At 40.7% G+C, this 16,410-nt stretch overlaps 1 protein-coding gene across 1 annotated transcript in view; it reads left to right on the top strand.

The window, feature by feature from the left end:
* The window catches only part of celsr1a (cadherin EGF LAG seven-pass G-type receptor 1a), a 189,646-nt gene that overhangs the window by 133,940 nt on the left and 39,296 nt on the right, over positions 1-16,410 (top strand). The window contains exons 9-15 of the mRNA XM_042335450.1: positions 151-314; positions 4,521-4,646; positions 11,369-11,535; positions 12,176-12,361; positions 13,402-13,515; positions 14,535-14,709; positions 15,252-15,399. Of these exons, the coding sequence (XP_042191384.1) occupies positions 151-314; positions 4,521-4,646; positions 11,369-11,535; positions 12,176-12,361; positions 13,402-13,515; positions 14,535-14,709; positions 15,252-15,399 (1,080 nt within the window). The remainder of the gene's footprint in view (positions 1-150; positions 315-4,520; positions 4,647-11,368; positions 11,536-12,175; positions 12,362-13,401; positions 13,516-14,534; positions 14,710-15,251; positions 15,400-16,410) is intronic.

Here is a 16,410-nt window from a genome sequence, read left to right as displayed (position 1 = left end):
TTCACTTTACAGTATATTCTGTGAAGCGCTTTAGGACATCCTCCCGACGTGAAAAGCGCTATATCAAATGCAAGGATTATTATTATTATTATGAAGTCTGATCCTGAAGGGCTGGGGCTCGACGGTTACTTATCCCTTTACCTTTTTCAGGTCGCTGGATCTGACTGGTCCTTTGCTACTTGGAGGTGTCCCAAACCTGCCTGAAGATTTCCCTGTTCGCAATCGTGAATTTGTGGGATGTATGAGAAATTTCACGATCGACGATAAGCAGCTTGACATGGCTAGTTTTATAGCCAATAATGGCACAGTAGCTGGTAAGTCGAGTTGTAACTGTGTGGATTGCACTGATCAGTTGGCCATAGCATAATCGATTGAGTTGTTCAGGGAGGAAGCAGAAGTATTCAACAATGCAGAGAAAAGGGAGGTAAACAAATCTGTACTGAATAGGGTGAGGGTGATGACACCTCTGGGGAGGGAAGTCAAAAGCAAATGGATGCACAGGGGAACATAGGGAAGAGTGTTAATGTAATTGTCATTGGGGACACAAATGGTGAAAGGAGTAGATAGACGTTTCTGCAAACAAAAACGCGACTCTGGTGCCATGGAACGAGTGCAAAACATCCCACAGGGGGAAGGGGAACATCCAATATTGATCAAAGACACGGTTACGGCCCTGGAAAGGGCTAATCGGTCCAAAAACAGAATCTATTTGGTTAGAGTTAAGGAGCAGAAAAGGAGCTGTTACTCTGTAAAGTATACACTACAGAACACCAAATAGTGGGAAGGAGATAGACGAGCAAACTGCAAGCAGATTTCAGAAGAGTAGTGATAATGGGGGACTTCAATTAACCTAACATAAACTGGCAAAATAACAGTGTAAAGGGCAAGGAGGGGGAAGGATTCCTGAAATGTGTGCAGAATAACTTTCTAGATCAGGATGTTTTCAGCCTAACGAGGAAGGAAGCAGTGCTGGATCTAGTTCTGGGGAATGAAGTGGGGCAAGTGGAGCAGGTTTCAACAGGAGAGCATCTGGACAACAGTGATCACAACATCAATAGGTTTAGAGTACTTATGGAAAGGGACAAGGAACAATCAAAGGTGAAGATACTCAACTGGAAAGAGCGCTAATTTCAGTGAGTTAAAAAGGGACCCAGCCAAGGTGGACTGGAAAGAAATATTGGCTGATAAAACAGCTAATGAGCAATGGGAAGCCTTCAAGGAGGAGATAGTTCAGGGACAGAACCAATACATTGACACAAAGAGGAAAGGTAGGGCATCCAAACCTCCCTGGATGAATAAGGAAATTGGGATTAAATAAAACAGAAAAATGAGGCTTATTTTAAAAGTCAAGTCCAAAATACAAAAGATAATCAAATAGGATCTAGAAAGTACAGAGGAGAACTGAAAATGGAAATAAGAGGGGCAAAGAGATTGTATGAGAAAAGATTAGCTGGTAACATAAAAGGGAACCCAAAGGTATTTTTTAAGCATATAAAGAATAAAAGATTAGTCAAAGGGTCCAATTAGAGACCAAAGAGGAAATCTTCTTGTGGAGGCAGAGTTCATGGCTGACGTACTGAATTAGTACTTCGCATCTGTCTTCAGAAAAGAAGAGGATGCAGCCAATGCCACAGTATCGAAGGAGAAGGTAGAGAAATTGGATAGGATAAGAATAATCCGAGAGGAGTGGATGGAGTTGATGTAGTTTATATGGATTTTCAAAACGCGTTTGATAAAGTTCCACATAAGAGACTTGTAAGCAAGATAGAAGCCCACGGTACTAAAGGGACAGTGGCAGCATGGATACAGAACTGGCTGGGAGACAGAAAGCAGAGAGTGGTGAACAGTTGTTTTTCTGACTGGAGGGAAGTGTGCAGTGGTGTCCCCCAGGGGTCAGTATTGGGACCACTGCTGTTTTTGATCTACATAAAGGACTTGGACTTGGGTGCAGGGAGTACAATTTCCAAGTTTGCAGATTATACTAAACCAGGTAAAGTAGTAAACAGTGAGGAGGATAGTAGCAGACTGCAAGACGACATAGACAGACTGGTAAAATGGGCAGACAGGTGGCAGATGAAGTTTAATGTGGAGAAATGCAAAGTGATGCATTTTGGGAGGAAGAATGAGGAGAGGCAATATAAGCTGATGGTACAATCTTAAAGGGGGTGAAGGAACCGTAAAAAAAGTATATTTATTTATACTTCATACAAGTAAATCTTTGAAGGCGGCAGGACAGGTAGATAAAGCTGTTGAAAAACAATATGGGATTCTAGACTTTATGAATAGGGGCATAGAATAGAAAAGTCAGGAAATTATGATGAACCTTTATAAAACACTGGTTAGGCCTCAGCTAGAGTTTTGTGTTCAGTTCTGGGCACCTCACTTTTGAAAGGATGTCAAGGAGATAAATGCGAGGATGCAAAGGAGATTTACCAGGATGGTACCAGGAATGAGGAACTTCAGTTATCATGAGAGGCTAGCGAAGCTAGGATTATTCTCCTTGGAGCAGAGAAGATTAAGAGGAGACTTAATAGAAGTTTTCAAAATTATGTAGGGATTCAATTGAACAAGGAAAACTATTTCCACTGGCAGGTGGGTCGATTGACAATGATTTTAAATAGTTGTTAAAAGAAACAGAGAGGAGGTGAGAAATGTTTTCACACAGCAAGTTATTCGGATCTGGAATTCATTGCCTGAAAGGGTGGGGGAAGCCAATTCGATAACAACTTTTAAGAGAGAAGTAGATAATTATTTGGGGAGGGGAAGTTTTCAGGGCTATGGGGAGAGAGCGGGGGTGTGAGATTGATTTGGATAGCTGTTTTCAAAGAGCCGGCACAGACATGAATGGCCTCCACCTGTGCTATATAATTCTATGATTCTATAGTATACGGGTCTCCCATAGTCACCATAGCAGATGGAAATAAATGCTTCGGTCCATCTAGTTTACCCATTAAATTTCCCTAGGCAGGCACCTATTTCTCAGTAAGCAATATTTTTATGCTATGAGAAAATGTTTATGTTAGAATGTAAGGTCATTAATCATGGGTGTGTGCCTGTATATAAGGGCACAATTTTATAAATTTTGATGGGTTGTAAATCATGCTGTTAAACCTGTTCAGCAGCAGTCCAAGTTTGTGCTCTAAAATTCAGAATTCAGCATATTATCCTATACCATCTCCCAAGGATTTTGCTTGTTCATATTTTTGAGTACATGGATTGTACTTTTTATTATTTAAATACATTGTTCACAATCGTAAAATAATCAAGACTTGGGGATGGTGAAGGCATTTAATGTCTTTGAATGGCTGTACATATTTAAGAGGAAACTTCCTGCTTGTCAGCTTCCCAACTCTTCCCTCCATAAACTGCAGATCATCCAGATCTCTGCAACTCATGTCCTCTCCCTCACCAGGCTCTGTGATCCCATCATCCTCACCCTCAGCTGGCTCCCTAGACCTCGCCTTCAAGGCCCTCCACGACTTTGCCCCTCCCTACCTCTGCAAACTGCTGATCCAATATCAACCTGTCCGCTCCCTCTGCTCAGCAGGCTGTGTGCTGCTCCACGTGCTCCACCTGGCTCACCCCACCATTGGTGGTCAGATCTTCAGCCTCTCCGCCCCCACCCTTGGAACTCCATCTCACAGTCCCTCCCTTGCCTTCTTCAAGGCACGTCTCAAGACCCTCCTCTTTGACCGTGCCTTTGGCCACCCTCCCTGCCCTCCACCCTCCCTTACCCCAATTCCCACCCCCACCGCTCGGGTCCAAATCCCTAACTGTCCAGTGCCTTGGGATGTCCTACCGATGTGAAAGGCACTATACAAATATAATTTTGTATTGTATTGATGCATATACAAGAGAAAAGGAGGTAGGAGAGGGGATTAGGAAGGGTGGAGGCTCATGTGGAGTATAAATACTGGTATAGTAATTGGGCCGAATAGACTGTTTCCATTGCTTTCTATATAATGAAGGCATTGGCAGGCTTTGATTGGGTGTGAAGGTGTATAAGGGCTTTGATTTGCAGCTAAGAGTGTGAGTATAGTAAAATAGAGTTTAGCATCACCTCTGAACCTTTCAGAAAGTGTTAGAATAGCAAAACAGGAAACTACTGTAATGTCGGATTTTAAAAGGAAACCCATGGAATTTCCTTGACGTGGGCTGAGTAGGTTATATATAAACACAAAGACTGGTACAACTCTTCCCTCTAATGGTTCCTGCTCACTCAGAACAATCTCATTTAATTCTCCCCTAAATTAAGCTTTTATTGTTAAATAATTGATTTTTTTCAGGTGGCTGATAATATTGTTGTTGAATATGTGTCAGACCTTACAGAAGGCATCTCCCTATCCTTCATGAATAGTATTTTGAACATAACTTTCCTCTTTGAAAATTAGCACAATTGATCAAATGTAGACTGTAATAAGCTGTTGGAGCTTTGAAAGTACCTTAGGTATTTCTGCTTGCAGAACGAAATGTTTAATGGTTCTGATGATTCCATTAACCTCTTCATTCTTTGGATGCAGGATGTACTACTAAAAGAAACTTCTGCCAGATGAATGAGTGTCTGAACGGAGGGACATGTGTGAACAAGTGGAACACGTACACTTGCCAGTGCCCCATAGAGTTTGGGGGTAAGAACTGTGAACAAGGTAAGTTCCCTCAATAATCCCACAAAATAACTCGCTTTACATTATATTCTGTGAAGTGCTTTGAGAGGTCTCGAAAACTTGATAAGGCGTTATATTAAATGCAAGGATTATTATTATTATCATCAGGGATACACAAATCTCTCACATTTTAGCTCACTTGACATGGCTAGTCCCTCCCAAGTGTGAAAATGAAGTGATTGATTGCATTGCATGAATTTAAGTTCCTTGCTGTCTGTTCAGGTAGACATTAAAGATCCTAAAACACTGCAGGAAAAGAGAAGGGAGGATCTCCCCGCTCCTGGTGTCTGACCAACAATCCCCCAGATGCATTGCTTCACAGCTGCTGTGGACCTTTCGAAATAGCAAAGTGGCAAGCATTTTGCTTTCAAAAGAGCAATTACGTTTCAGAATTTTTTGACGTGGTAAAGTGCCAAAAAATTCAAGATCTTTCTTTCACCTCTGCTTCCCAAGTTCTCGTCATCTACACCTCTGCTTCTCAGCCTTCTAATGATAATTTTGATATTTTCCAGATAATTGACCTTCTAGATTATAGCAGCAATTTGCAGTTTTAGAGTGTATTCCCATAGGATGCACATAACAAAGTGCTTATAGCGCATAATTGGGGCGCAGGCAATTGGGAGGTAAATGGGTTATATCTTCACTTCAAAATGAATGACTTACTTCTATTGCATTCCAGTCCTGCAATTGGATTTCATTCTATAAAACAAGAAAGGTGACATTTTGCTTGTCACTACACATTTTGCTTGTTACAACTTTTACTATATGGTATAGTTGGATTTTGATGGAATATCACTCCTAAAACTAAACAATAATCCTTGTATTGATATACCTTTCACATCTAGAGGATGTCTTAAAGCGCTTCATAGGATTTACTGGAAAGTATAATGACTGCATATTTTGTAGGCACATGCGGTCAATTGCCTCTGAGGGACCTAGGACACTGGGAGAAACTTTTCTCTTTTCGAGTAGAGCAACAGGATCTTTAATGTCCATCCGAACAGGCAGACAGAACCTTGATTTATTGTCTTATCCAAAGGACAGCACCTCTGACAATGTAGAGTCCCACCCCCCACCAACACTGAAACATTAGCCCAGACCATGAGTTCAAAGGCCCACCAATGAGCTTGAACCTACATTTTCTGACTTAACACCAATAACTTGCCCTTCACACGAGGTAGCGTCCCAGAGCGCTTGACAGTGGTGGAGTCTTGACAATGAGCCAGGGGGAGAGGGGGTGGGGAAGTGACTAAGTTTTGGGGCATAGTGGCTAAAGTTCTGAAGACTCAAGAGGTGAGAGTGCTACCAACTGAGCCAGGCTGATATCTAAAGGTTTCAACGTAAAACTGTTGCACAGTGCTTTGATCTTAATAACCAGAATAGGTTTGGGAAGAATTTATGAGCCACCTTGATTAGTTTCTACTTTCCTATTAGTTAAACCCAGTGTACACGAGCTACACAATACACCTGTATTCTATTTAGTGAAATACAACTCTGCTAAATAAATAAACTCTGGCTTTGGAATTATGAAATGAACAGCCGAACTCTACGAACACTGGTTTTATTTATTTATTCTTCAAAATTGAGCATCCTCCCTATTTGTGTGTTAAATGAAGTTCCTGGCAATCGTGCTGGATGCTGCCAGAGGAACACACAGCAGAGAGTAGAGGCCACAATTTGACTCTCATCCAAACTGATGTTTTTCACAGTGCTTCAAACAAAGTGTTAGGCTGCTCGTCTCATGATTACAAAGGGAGAGAGAAACACACAGACACACACACACGGTCATTTCCTTTACATGTCAGGAGGAAGCTGACCGAGAATGTTAATGGAGAAGCGTTTCCTCCAAAGGAAGCCGATTTTGTTGCTGTTTCAAAAGTTTGATATAAATTCTGCGTGTCAGAACTTAGGTTTAACACTAATTATTTCATGTTAAATTGGTTATCAAAAAAGACACATTGCAAATGTTAAATTTGTGCCAAGGTCAAATTCCTGTACCAAATAGAGGAAGACTGATTTTAATTGGCTGGAAGTGCTGTGATTTTAATAATCCTTGCATTTGATATGGTACCTTTCACATTGGGAGGATGTCTCAAAACGTTTCACAGGATTTACTCTAAAATGTAGGTGAACTAGCAACCAATTGATGTACAGCAGTGTCCCACAAACAGCTGTGAATATCCAATTTTATCCAATTGTTGGCTAGGACACCGGGAGAAACTCCCTTCTCTTTTTCAAATAGCATCATGGGATCTTTAATATCCACCTGAACAGGCAGACATTTCATCCGAAGGACAATATTGCATTGAATTTGTGTGGATTTTGGAGAATTTGTCCATTTGGGATAGAATACCTTTGTATTTTTCCATCCAGCGTCAGCACCAGGCTGGCTAAGCAGCAATAAGTCAGAAACATTCCCGGCTTGATGCAGAGTAACCCTACCTCAAAAGCATGCTGTACTACATCAGTACAAAATGTTGTAAGCCAATTTGCATACAGCAATAAAACACCAAATACTGCAGATGCTGGAAATCTGAAACAAAACAGAGAGAGCTGGAAAACTCAGCAGGTCAGGCAGCATCTATGGAGAAAGGAAAGTGAGTCAACGTTTCGGGTCCACGACTCTTCATCTGACGAAGCTAGCAGTGAGATGGGACATTAATCCCAAAAGTCTGAGTTAAAACACAGTCTCAGAGGTGACAGGACTCTAACCCATTCTATCCTTACACTTTAAGTATTGGTAACTAATATGCTTCATTCCTGCTTATTATGAGGACATTTATAGTGTACTGGCAATGAAAAGTAAAATGTCAAAACAAATCTGAATTTTCAAAATTTTAACCAATTATTCTTGCTGTTGTAATCTGTAAATTATGAACATTACTGTTAGTTCAATAACTAAAATTATTTCATATTGTTGCTATAATATTTCAATGCATGATTTCCTGCACACATTTTTTTTACTCCCATATCATCTGCATTTTTTGGTAAAGCGTGGACTTTGATTTGAAGAAAAGGATTCTTTTCAAGTTATAGTTTAACTGTGGCTTGTGAATGAAGAGGCTGGATTATTGGATTAATTAGTGGGTTTTGAGACAGGACTCGGGCCTGAAGGCTGAGGCACAGAATCCATTGTCGCTTCAGAGGATGTGGTTGCTGACTTGGCATTTCTAAAGTCTTGTGGCCGAATAATTCAGTCTTGATGAAGTTGTGGTTATAGATGTACCTGTATGAAAGGCTCTGGTGACCGATGAAAAGATACAGACTGATTGAAACTTGAAACAGTAATAGCACTGTTAATTCTATGCATCACAGTTGTTTTTATTCTTAGTAATAGTTGTTATGTGATCATTGATGAGAATAGGGTGGGGGTCAGAGGTGAATAATGAGAGCTGCATAATCCAGGCTAGGATTTCTGAAAGTCTCCACTGTGTTTCATATAAAAATAGTATGACTTAATCAGGATTTTCCCTTTTACTTTCAATCATCTGCTTTCTGTTGTGTTTAACTACCCTTCCGCAACTGGCTGTGATCTGCTGCCCAACTCACTTGTGCATCTTCAGTCCCATCAACAAGTCCAGTTGCTCAAGTTGTTACATTGCACACTTTAAGAGGCATAGGAAGGCAAGAGGCACCTTCTACTGATAGGGGGGACCGAATTCTCAAGTAAGAAGGGACAATGGAGGCTGGCTCAACGTTTATCTTGCTGGTTGTGGGTTTTATGCTGGTGCAGGCATGGTTGTGAATACACAATGAACATTGTGTTCATTGTTCCTCCAGTCAGCATTTAACCTGCTCCATATCCAGGTTTTCAGAGAATCCTAGGATAATACAGCATAAAAACAAGCCATTAATCTCACTAAGTTTAGTATTTTACTTCACATGAGGCATCCAGTCCAATCCCACTCTCTTGCTTGCTCCGCATACCCTTTCTAGGCATCTATCTAATTTCTTGTTAAAACAATTTACAGACTCTTCAGTGTGGTAGAGAATTCAACATTCCAACCACCCCCTGTGTAAAGAACTTGTTCTAACCTCCATATTCATTATTTTTGTAATTATCTTACATTTGTGTCCTGTGTGGAATGTGGTGCAATGATGTGAAGTTCACTCCTTTACACTTATTCATCTAGGTTCCAAAGTCCAACCTTTATCCAGCAGTTTAAGCGCTGTGGACATTCACATTAGGTCTATGCCGACAAAGTCTTCTCGGCATATAAATGCATGGAATTCCCTTTAACTGTACAATGCCTCCTTCTGCATTTCAAAAAGCATGAAATCTCAAAGGACTGACTGTAACACAGTGTAATCTGATAATTAGATGGTATGTGTTTTATTTACCATTGCAGCTAATTGTATTAGATATGGCTGGTTACTGAAGAGGCAAACTGCAAATTATTTAAATGGAGGTCAGTGGTGCTGGAGTGCACTGACTGAACATATACAGCATTAACAAATCCCATCTGCTTTGCAGAATGACAGCTGTAATTAATATTTGGCCCCTGAAAGTTTTGAGTGACCCTGACTGAATCAAAAAAAATATTTTTTCATTTCGGAAATAATTTTTCATTCCCGTTGAGCTCCCTGTGAGTGGGTAGACAGTGTGTTTACAGATTTGGCACTGGATGTTTTGGCTGACGGGAAGGGAAGTGCAGCACGTTTTGACAGGTTTAAAGTGTTTTGGTCAGTCATAACCACTGTTTGAATGACCACTGCTGGGAGAAGCTTAATTGGTCTCTAGGAGGACTCAGGGGACTGCTCTATCGCTGAATATGAAATATTTCCTCTATAATAATAATCCTTGCATTTGATATAGCGCCTTATCACATCATTGAGACGTCTCAAAGTGCTTCACAGGATATACTGTAGAGTGAATTGACTGTATCTTTTGTGGGCAATCGCGGCAGCCGATTACACATAGCAGTGTCTCACAAACAGTCGTAGATTGCGTGGCCAGATTATTTATTTTAAAGTGATTATTACCCCTGGAAAGCGATCCGCCAATTGACAAACAACAAGATTCTTACTTACTACTAGGTAAACAGAAGTGTGTGGAGTAAGGAAAATCGCCTAAGGTTTCTTCCTACCCGGGAATTGAACCCAGGTATTCACATTTGTGAGTCGAGTGCTCTAATGAATACACTACAAGACTCTACAAAGTCCTACTCAGAAGATGAGCTGTTTTCTTTTGGAAGGCTCCCACAACTGTCAGATCTGGGGTGGGTAGCTCGTCCTTCGTGACCTGTCCTCCCCTAAAGCAGCAACAGCTTCTGCTGTGTTTTGACTTAAGCTTGTGTATGTTTGTATGGTTACAATAGCAGTCAATTCACAGGGCTTGCGCTCTGTTGAAAAGAGAGTGTACTCACTGATAACTGCCTTCACTCTTCAGCAAACGTTAGTCTCTTCCCCTTTATTAAAGGGTATGGGGACAAGGGGAAGGGCTTCAGGCCACAAGCCATTCTGTGCTGGGCTGGGCAATGGCTTCTGCAGAGCTCAGTAGAGCTGCTTACCAAAACGTTTTGCTGCTAGTCAGCTGCCTGTTGGGTAGGCATGAAATCTTAAGTTGTTCATGTTTTATCATCTTTTCAATAGAGACATCCTCCAGATGTAAAAAAATATAAAATTAAAGGATTATTTATTGATCATTGTAGACTGAATTAGTGATCATCATAGACTGGATCAGTGATCATTATAGACTGCGTCAATCAATTTACTATAAACCGTACAAAGTCCAGTAGACAAAGTCCATCAGAAATGAATTTTATAAAATGAATTTTATACACAAAACATAATACCATGTATTATGTTATGTGTATAATGTTGCAACCTGTGGATCTGAATTCAAATTAGTGTATACAGGGTTAAGTTGGTTGCGAGTCATTGTAAACTTTGTCTTTGAATTTAATTAAATCCAACACCTTCTCTCACATTTGCTCCAAATGGACCAAATCGGACAAATCCTTTTGTGTACCATCGCCCACGGTACTATTCCTAGCTACGTGTTGATTTTATTAATTTTTATGATGATATAAGTGAGCCTGATCCATGTTACTATTTACGTGATTGCTGGTTCTCATTTAGCTCCATTAATTATTCATTAATTAATCAATTAAGATTTGGAGTCCTGTAGCTCAGTGGTTAGAGCACTTGCCTCGCAAGCAAGAGACGGGTTTGATTCCTGGCAGGGCAAAACGTTATCTAGTTTCCTTACACCGCTTACATCTGTTTACCTAGCAGCAAGTAGAAATCCAGTTGTTAGTCGATTGGTGGATTGCTTTATCGGGGATAATAATTCCTTAAAAAAATAATAAATTGGTCACTCAATCCATGACTGTTTGTGGCACACTGCTGTGCACAATTGGCTGACACATTTCGCCCACAAAATATACAGTCAATTCACTTTACAGTGTATTCTGTGATGCATTTTGAGACGTCTCGAAGAGGTGATAAGGCGCTATAGCAAATGCAAGTATTATTATTATACATAAGTTCACTTTGTATTATCCTCCGACATTTGATTAAAAAAAGCCACTTGTAATTTGTTTTCAAATGTTCTAGACCTATATACTGTACAGGAGGCTTTCATTTTTTTGGGGGTGGGGGGTGGCTTCAGCTTCTGCTGATTTTTTTCCAGGTTGATGCGTGCATGCACAGGAGCTGTATTGGCTTTATACTAATGAATATCCTGGTAATTGCCTCCTTAGCGATGCCCAATCCCCAGCGTTTCAGGGGCAGCAGTATGATCTCCTGGGATGATCTTGACATCACTATCTCGGTACCCTGGTATATAGGGCTGATGTTCCGCACAAGAAGAGCCAATGGACTCCTGCTGCAGGCACGTGCTAATACACCCTCCAAACTTAACATCCAGGTGAGCGACCACTCTCAAACATCGCCTCCTAGAAAATGTGACCACGACCACCACAGAATTCGAATCAAGAAGGAGAGACGTTTACTGCAGTAACAGATTATTCATTCTGGAGTAGAACAGTTTTTATATTTTACTCGTTCTGTTTGTGTTTTGTCATCATTTGTTTACCGAGGAGAGCACACGGAAGGAGGTGGCTCTCAGCTGACACCAAGAGAAGGGGTGCAATATTTTGATGTAGTATTTTGAATTGGCAATCACATATTCTCCTACAAGTGGTGTTATCTGGGATTCTCCTCCCAAATCTCTTGTCATTCCTTCTCCATTATTGGAGGGCTTACTTTCAAGCCCCCATTATACATTCGGTATAGTTTAATAGAGAGGCCAACAACAGAGTCCATAATATTCATTCTGTAATCTTTCCTGAGGAATAATTCTTTTCCACGAGTAAACCTGTCGTTCAGGTTGAGAATGCTTCCCATTGTAATGAAGAAAGCTCACTTGACAGGTTTAGGATTTTTTTTGGCATATGCAACAATTAAAGCAATTGGATGGCAAAGTAGCTGGAGGATGAGAGTGCAGTTTCCCTGCATTTGAACGCACCTTCGACAGATCTAATTCAGCTCTCACTTTCTCCTGGCAGATAACTGATCGGAACCTGCAGCTTGAAGTGTATAACAGACGTGGACTAAAAGCCAGACTGAAGATGACCCAGTCACGAGTCAATGATGGAGACTGGCACCATTTATTGATTGAGATAAAAAGTATGAAGGATGGCAAAGACATCAAATACATGGCGGTGATGTCTCTTGATTATGGAATGTACCAAGTAAGTTACAACCGCAAAAGAATACAGTGTCTTTCACACAGGAGAGCGTCAAAATGCAGTCAAAGAGAAAGGTTTTATCGATGGGTTTTGAAAACAGAGAGGAAGGGAGCAACATGGAGGGATTTCAGAAGAGGGTTCCAGAGAACAGGGACAACGTTGATGAAAGTTCAAACCTTAGCAGAATGGAACTTGAAGTAAAATGATTGATTTCATGGAGTTTCATATTTTTATAGATAACAAGCTTTTCTTTTTCACTATCTCTTGAAACTTCCGTACTACAGTAATTGTAGTGTTTGGTGAAGTGGGGTAGATATTGGCTGATGAGAGGAACCAGCCATGGTGCTCAATGTGATGCGGTGTGAGACTGAGCAACTTGCTGCCAATATAGTATGAACTCTGAAAGCTTTTAGCTTCTAATGTCTCCAGAATCTCTTGTGTGCTGAATGACGAGGGTCTGCAATATCTTGACTTGTTGGGATTTTACCCTGGAGCAGATTACACATTACCAACCACATCGAAACAGCCGCGGTGTGTAGCTGCTCAAAAGTTCCATTACATTTTCTACCACCAATGAATGCTCCTCAATGTTTAGTAGACCATCCACAGCCAAAAACATGGCATAGAGTGCCACTACACAAGCCCTTATACTGCTCTGCAGGGGCTGATTTGAACTCCTAAGAGAATAGAAACTTCTGGTTGCCCAATGTGAGACTGCTGTCAGGTTAACAGAGTTGGTGTGGACCATCTTTATAATCTATTTCTGAGCATTTCTGGGTAGCTTCCTTCATAATAAAGGGGACGGAGTTCAGGTGTTTGAACTTGGTGTCAGTCCTGTGCAAGAACTGCATCCTCTCTCATCATGTACAAGGCTACTGTTGCCAATTCTGGCTTTGAGCCCCTTAAAGCTGCCATGTGCTCATTTCTGCTCCACCTTACAGTTGCCCTGCTGGACGAAGCATTTCATTATGTTGACCGTACATTCTGGCGATTCTGCAAAGACAGTTTACTGATATTTATCTTTGAATTCCATATCATTACAGAACAGTATAGAAATCGGGAACGAATTGCCAGGCTTAAAACTAAAAAGCATCTTTGTTGGAAGTCTGCCTGAAGATAAAGATGCAAAAAGTCAAGGTTTTTATGGTTGCATGCAGGTAAGGAGCAAATAAGCATTCAGGAGAGTTCTTCTCTAGTGCTGTGTACACCATTGTTTGGTTATGGAATCTGGTTATTTTCTTTCTGATAGCAACTTTTTTTTGCAATAATTCATGTAAATTGTTTTCAGGTGTTCACAGAGACTCAAACATGGATCACTTGCAGCCATGTCAAGTCCAGTCACTGGGACTTTTTTTTAGCATCACTGTAGTCTTATGTTTTATTTGCCAATTGTATCCTTTGTATTTCCTTCTACTTTGGAGATTACGCGGCTTTGTGTTTTGTATTTTACAGCATTTAGCACTTTCATTCTCGAAAAAATGAGTTGAAGTAAGGATTAAGGGTTAACCTTCCCCCCTTGAGTGTTTGAAAGCACTAAATTTAAGATCAGACTCACAGAACACAAACTTGTTGTATTCCACCTGAGATTGCGATGTCAATGAAAGATTGGATTTTAAGGCTGTGGATATAAAATGGCGGAATTTGATAGGAACAGCGTATGTTGTGTTCATCTAGAGCTTATATCAAGATTTCTTAAAGTCATCCATCAAATGCACTGTACATTTACTGACAAAAGACTTAAAGCGAATAGCAATGTAACAGCCCCCGACTTCTAACAAAATATATTTCTCATCTACCTTGACCCAAATGATTTTTTTTTATTAGACGTAGAATTGATGGAAATATGACTTATCTCTTGACCTCATGAGGTAACCATGGAGTTCACTTTGTGTTTGACTGGTTATTTTGTGGTCCCCTTCTGTTTAAACATCTTATTCCATTTGGTTTGGTGAGGTGAGTTTTTCTGATGGCAATGATGAGTAATTAAAGCCGTCCTCATGTTACTGGAACAATTGGATCACATTGGATGATAATGTTGCATCTGTTGGGTTTGCTATCAGCTCTTAGTTATAATGTCCTTGTCTTCTTATGCTGTATAAGCAGGGACTTTTACCTTGGAATAGATGTAGCCTGTACTTCATGATTTAAAAGCAACCCTGCCTCCTGTCTGCTACAGGGCCTGAGAATGGGTGACACATCAACAAATACTGCTACACTGAACATGGATCAGGCTGTGAAGCTTCGAGTAGACAGTGGCTGTGAGATCCCTGATCCTTGTAAATTCAGTCCATGTCCCACAAACAGCAACTGCAATAATGACTGGGACAGCTACACCTGCATCTGCAAGCCAGGTAACTCTTTGCATTTGAAGATAATCCAGGTGAACATTAGGTTTGCCAGTGGATGACTGGAATGGGATCTTATGTTTGCAATAACACTGTCCCTGGCTAGTTGAGAATATGCAGCAGCTCCCATAATAGCTTGCCACGCGCAGGTCTGTACAGCTGCACTCACCAAATTATACTGCTCAAAAGGGTGGTAAAGCATCTTGTGGACAGAGGAAAAGGAAACTTTCAAATGTTGGGAGGAATTTTGGAATTGGAGCCTGAATTCAGTGAGCTGGAGAGGCTGTGGCATGTTTGGGGTAATGTGCATAGACCAGTGTTCCAGGTGGCCTCATAACTGCTATTTTCCCACTGCCCAATGTGTAATGAGGAACCATGATTTCTGCTTCTCTTCACAATAACAGTCTGATTTTTGTGGAGTTTGTCCTCATTGGATCTGCTTCGAATATGAGTTAATTAGAAACAGAGGGTGAGGGTGGTTGGCGCAATTCAATTCAATTGAACTGTGTTACCAAAACTAATGATTTTGTTGTCACTCCTTGAAATAGGTTTCTTTGGGAAAGACTGTGTGGACATCTGCAGCCTCAATCTGAACCCATGCCAGCATGTGTCCAGCTGTGTCCATAAGCCAAGCTCCTCACATGGATATAAGTGTGATTGTGGACAAAACTACTATGGCCAGTACTGTGAAAACAAGTAAGATTGAAATGTAGCTACTTTCTCAGTTTTTTTATGCGTAGGAGCACATTATTTTTCCTCCTGGATTCGGCTTGTTGGTGAATGAGTGATGTGTTAGGAGGTCTCTAAGCGTTAGGACAGCTCTGTATTTTACTCATGATTGTGATTCAAATGCAGCTGAATAAAAAAAAGTGGATTGGAAGTTTAAATGATAAAGAAGGACCCAAGTGATCCAGTTGTCAGGAGGGCCATTGTTCTTGTGTTTCTGAAAGTATTGCTACTCATCAGAGTAATGTGATGTTGAATGAATATTTCTGAGAATAAAGAACTTGCATTTTCCTAGCACCTTATCGTGTCAAATCATCTCAAAGCACGTCACGGATAATTATGTCAAATAGAGTGACATCTTGTAAGCAAACAGTACTCATTTGTGCCTACTATAAATTTCAGCTGGAAGGTTGTTGGCCAGGGAGAAAGTCCCTTCTCATTTTAAATAATCTCATGGGATCTTTAATGAATAGGCAACTGAACAGGCAAATAGAGGCTCAGTTTAGTATATCATGAGAAAGACAACGCAGCTTTCCCCGAATATTGCATTGGTGTATAAGCCTAGAATGTAAGGTCAAATCTCAATGTGGGTCTTGAATTCATGATGCTGCAGAGAGTGCCACCTACTAAGCTAACACCTACTGAGTTGGAAGATATATTAAACTAATATTTTGCTCTGTGTATTACATTTGTATTCGAAAAACTATAAACATCTTACTTAGAATGCTGTAGGAAGGTGTGTATTTGATCAAGATGGAAATGTATTTCATGGTTAGAGACACAAACTGAGGTGGCTTCAGTAGAAGTGCTAGAAATGATCTGCTGATCTCCATTGGTTGGTTCAGCTTTTATTCCCATGGTTTCTATGGTAGTCCTGTAGCTCAGTGCTTAGAGCACTCGCTTTGCAAACGAGAGACCTAGGTTCGATTCCCAGTAGGGTGAAACCTTGGACAAGTTTCCTTACTCTACACGCCTGATAAT

The sequence above is a fragment of the Callorhinchus milii genome, unplaced genomic scaffold, assembly GCF_018977255.1.
Source record: "Callorhinchus milii isolate IMCB2004 unplaced genomic scaffold, IMCB_Cmil_1.0 Scaffold5, whole genome shotgun sequence".
NCBI lineage: Eukaryota > Metazoa > Chordata > Chondrichthyes > Chimaeriformes > Callorhinchidae > Callorhinchus > Callorhinchus milii.
The sequence above is the reverse complement of the archived record's forward strand: the minus strand, read 5'-3'. Positions and strand labels throughout refer to the sequence as shown.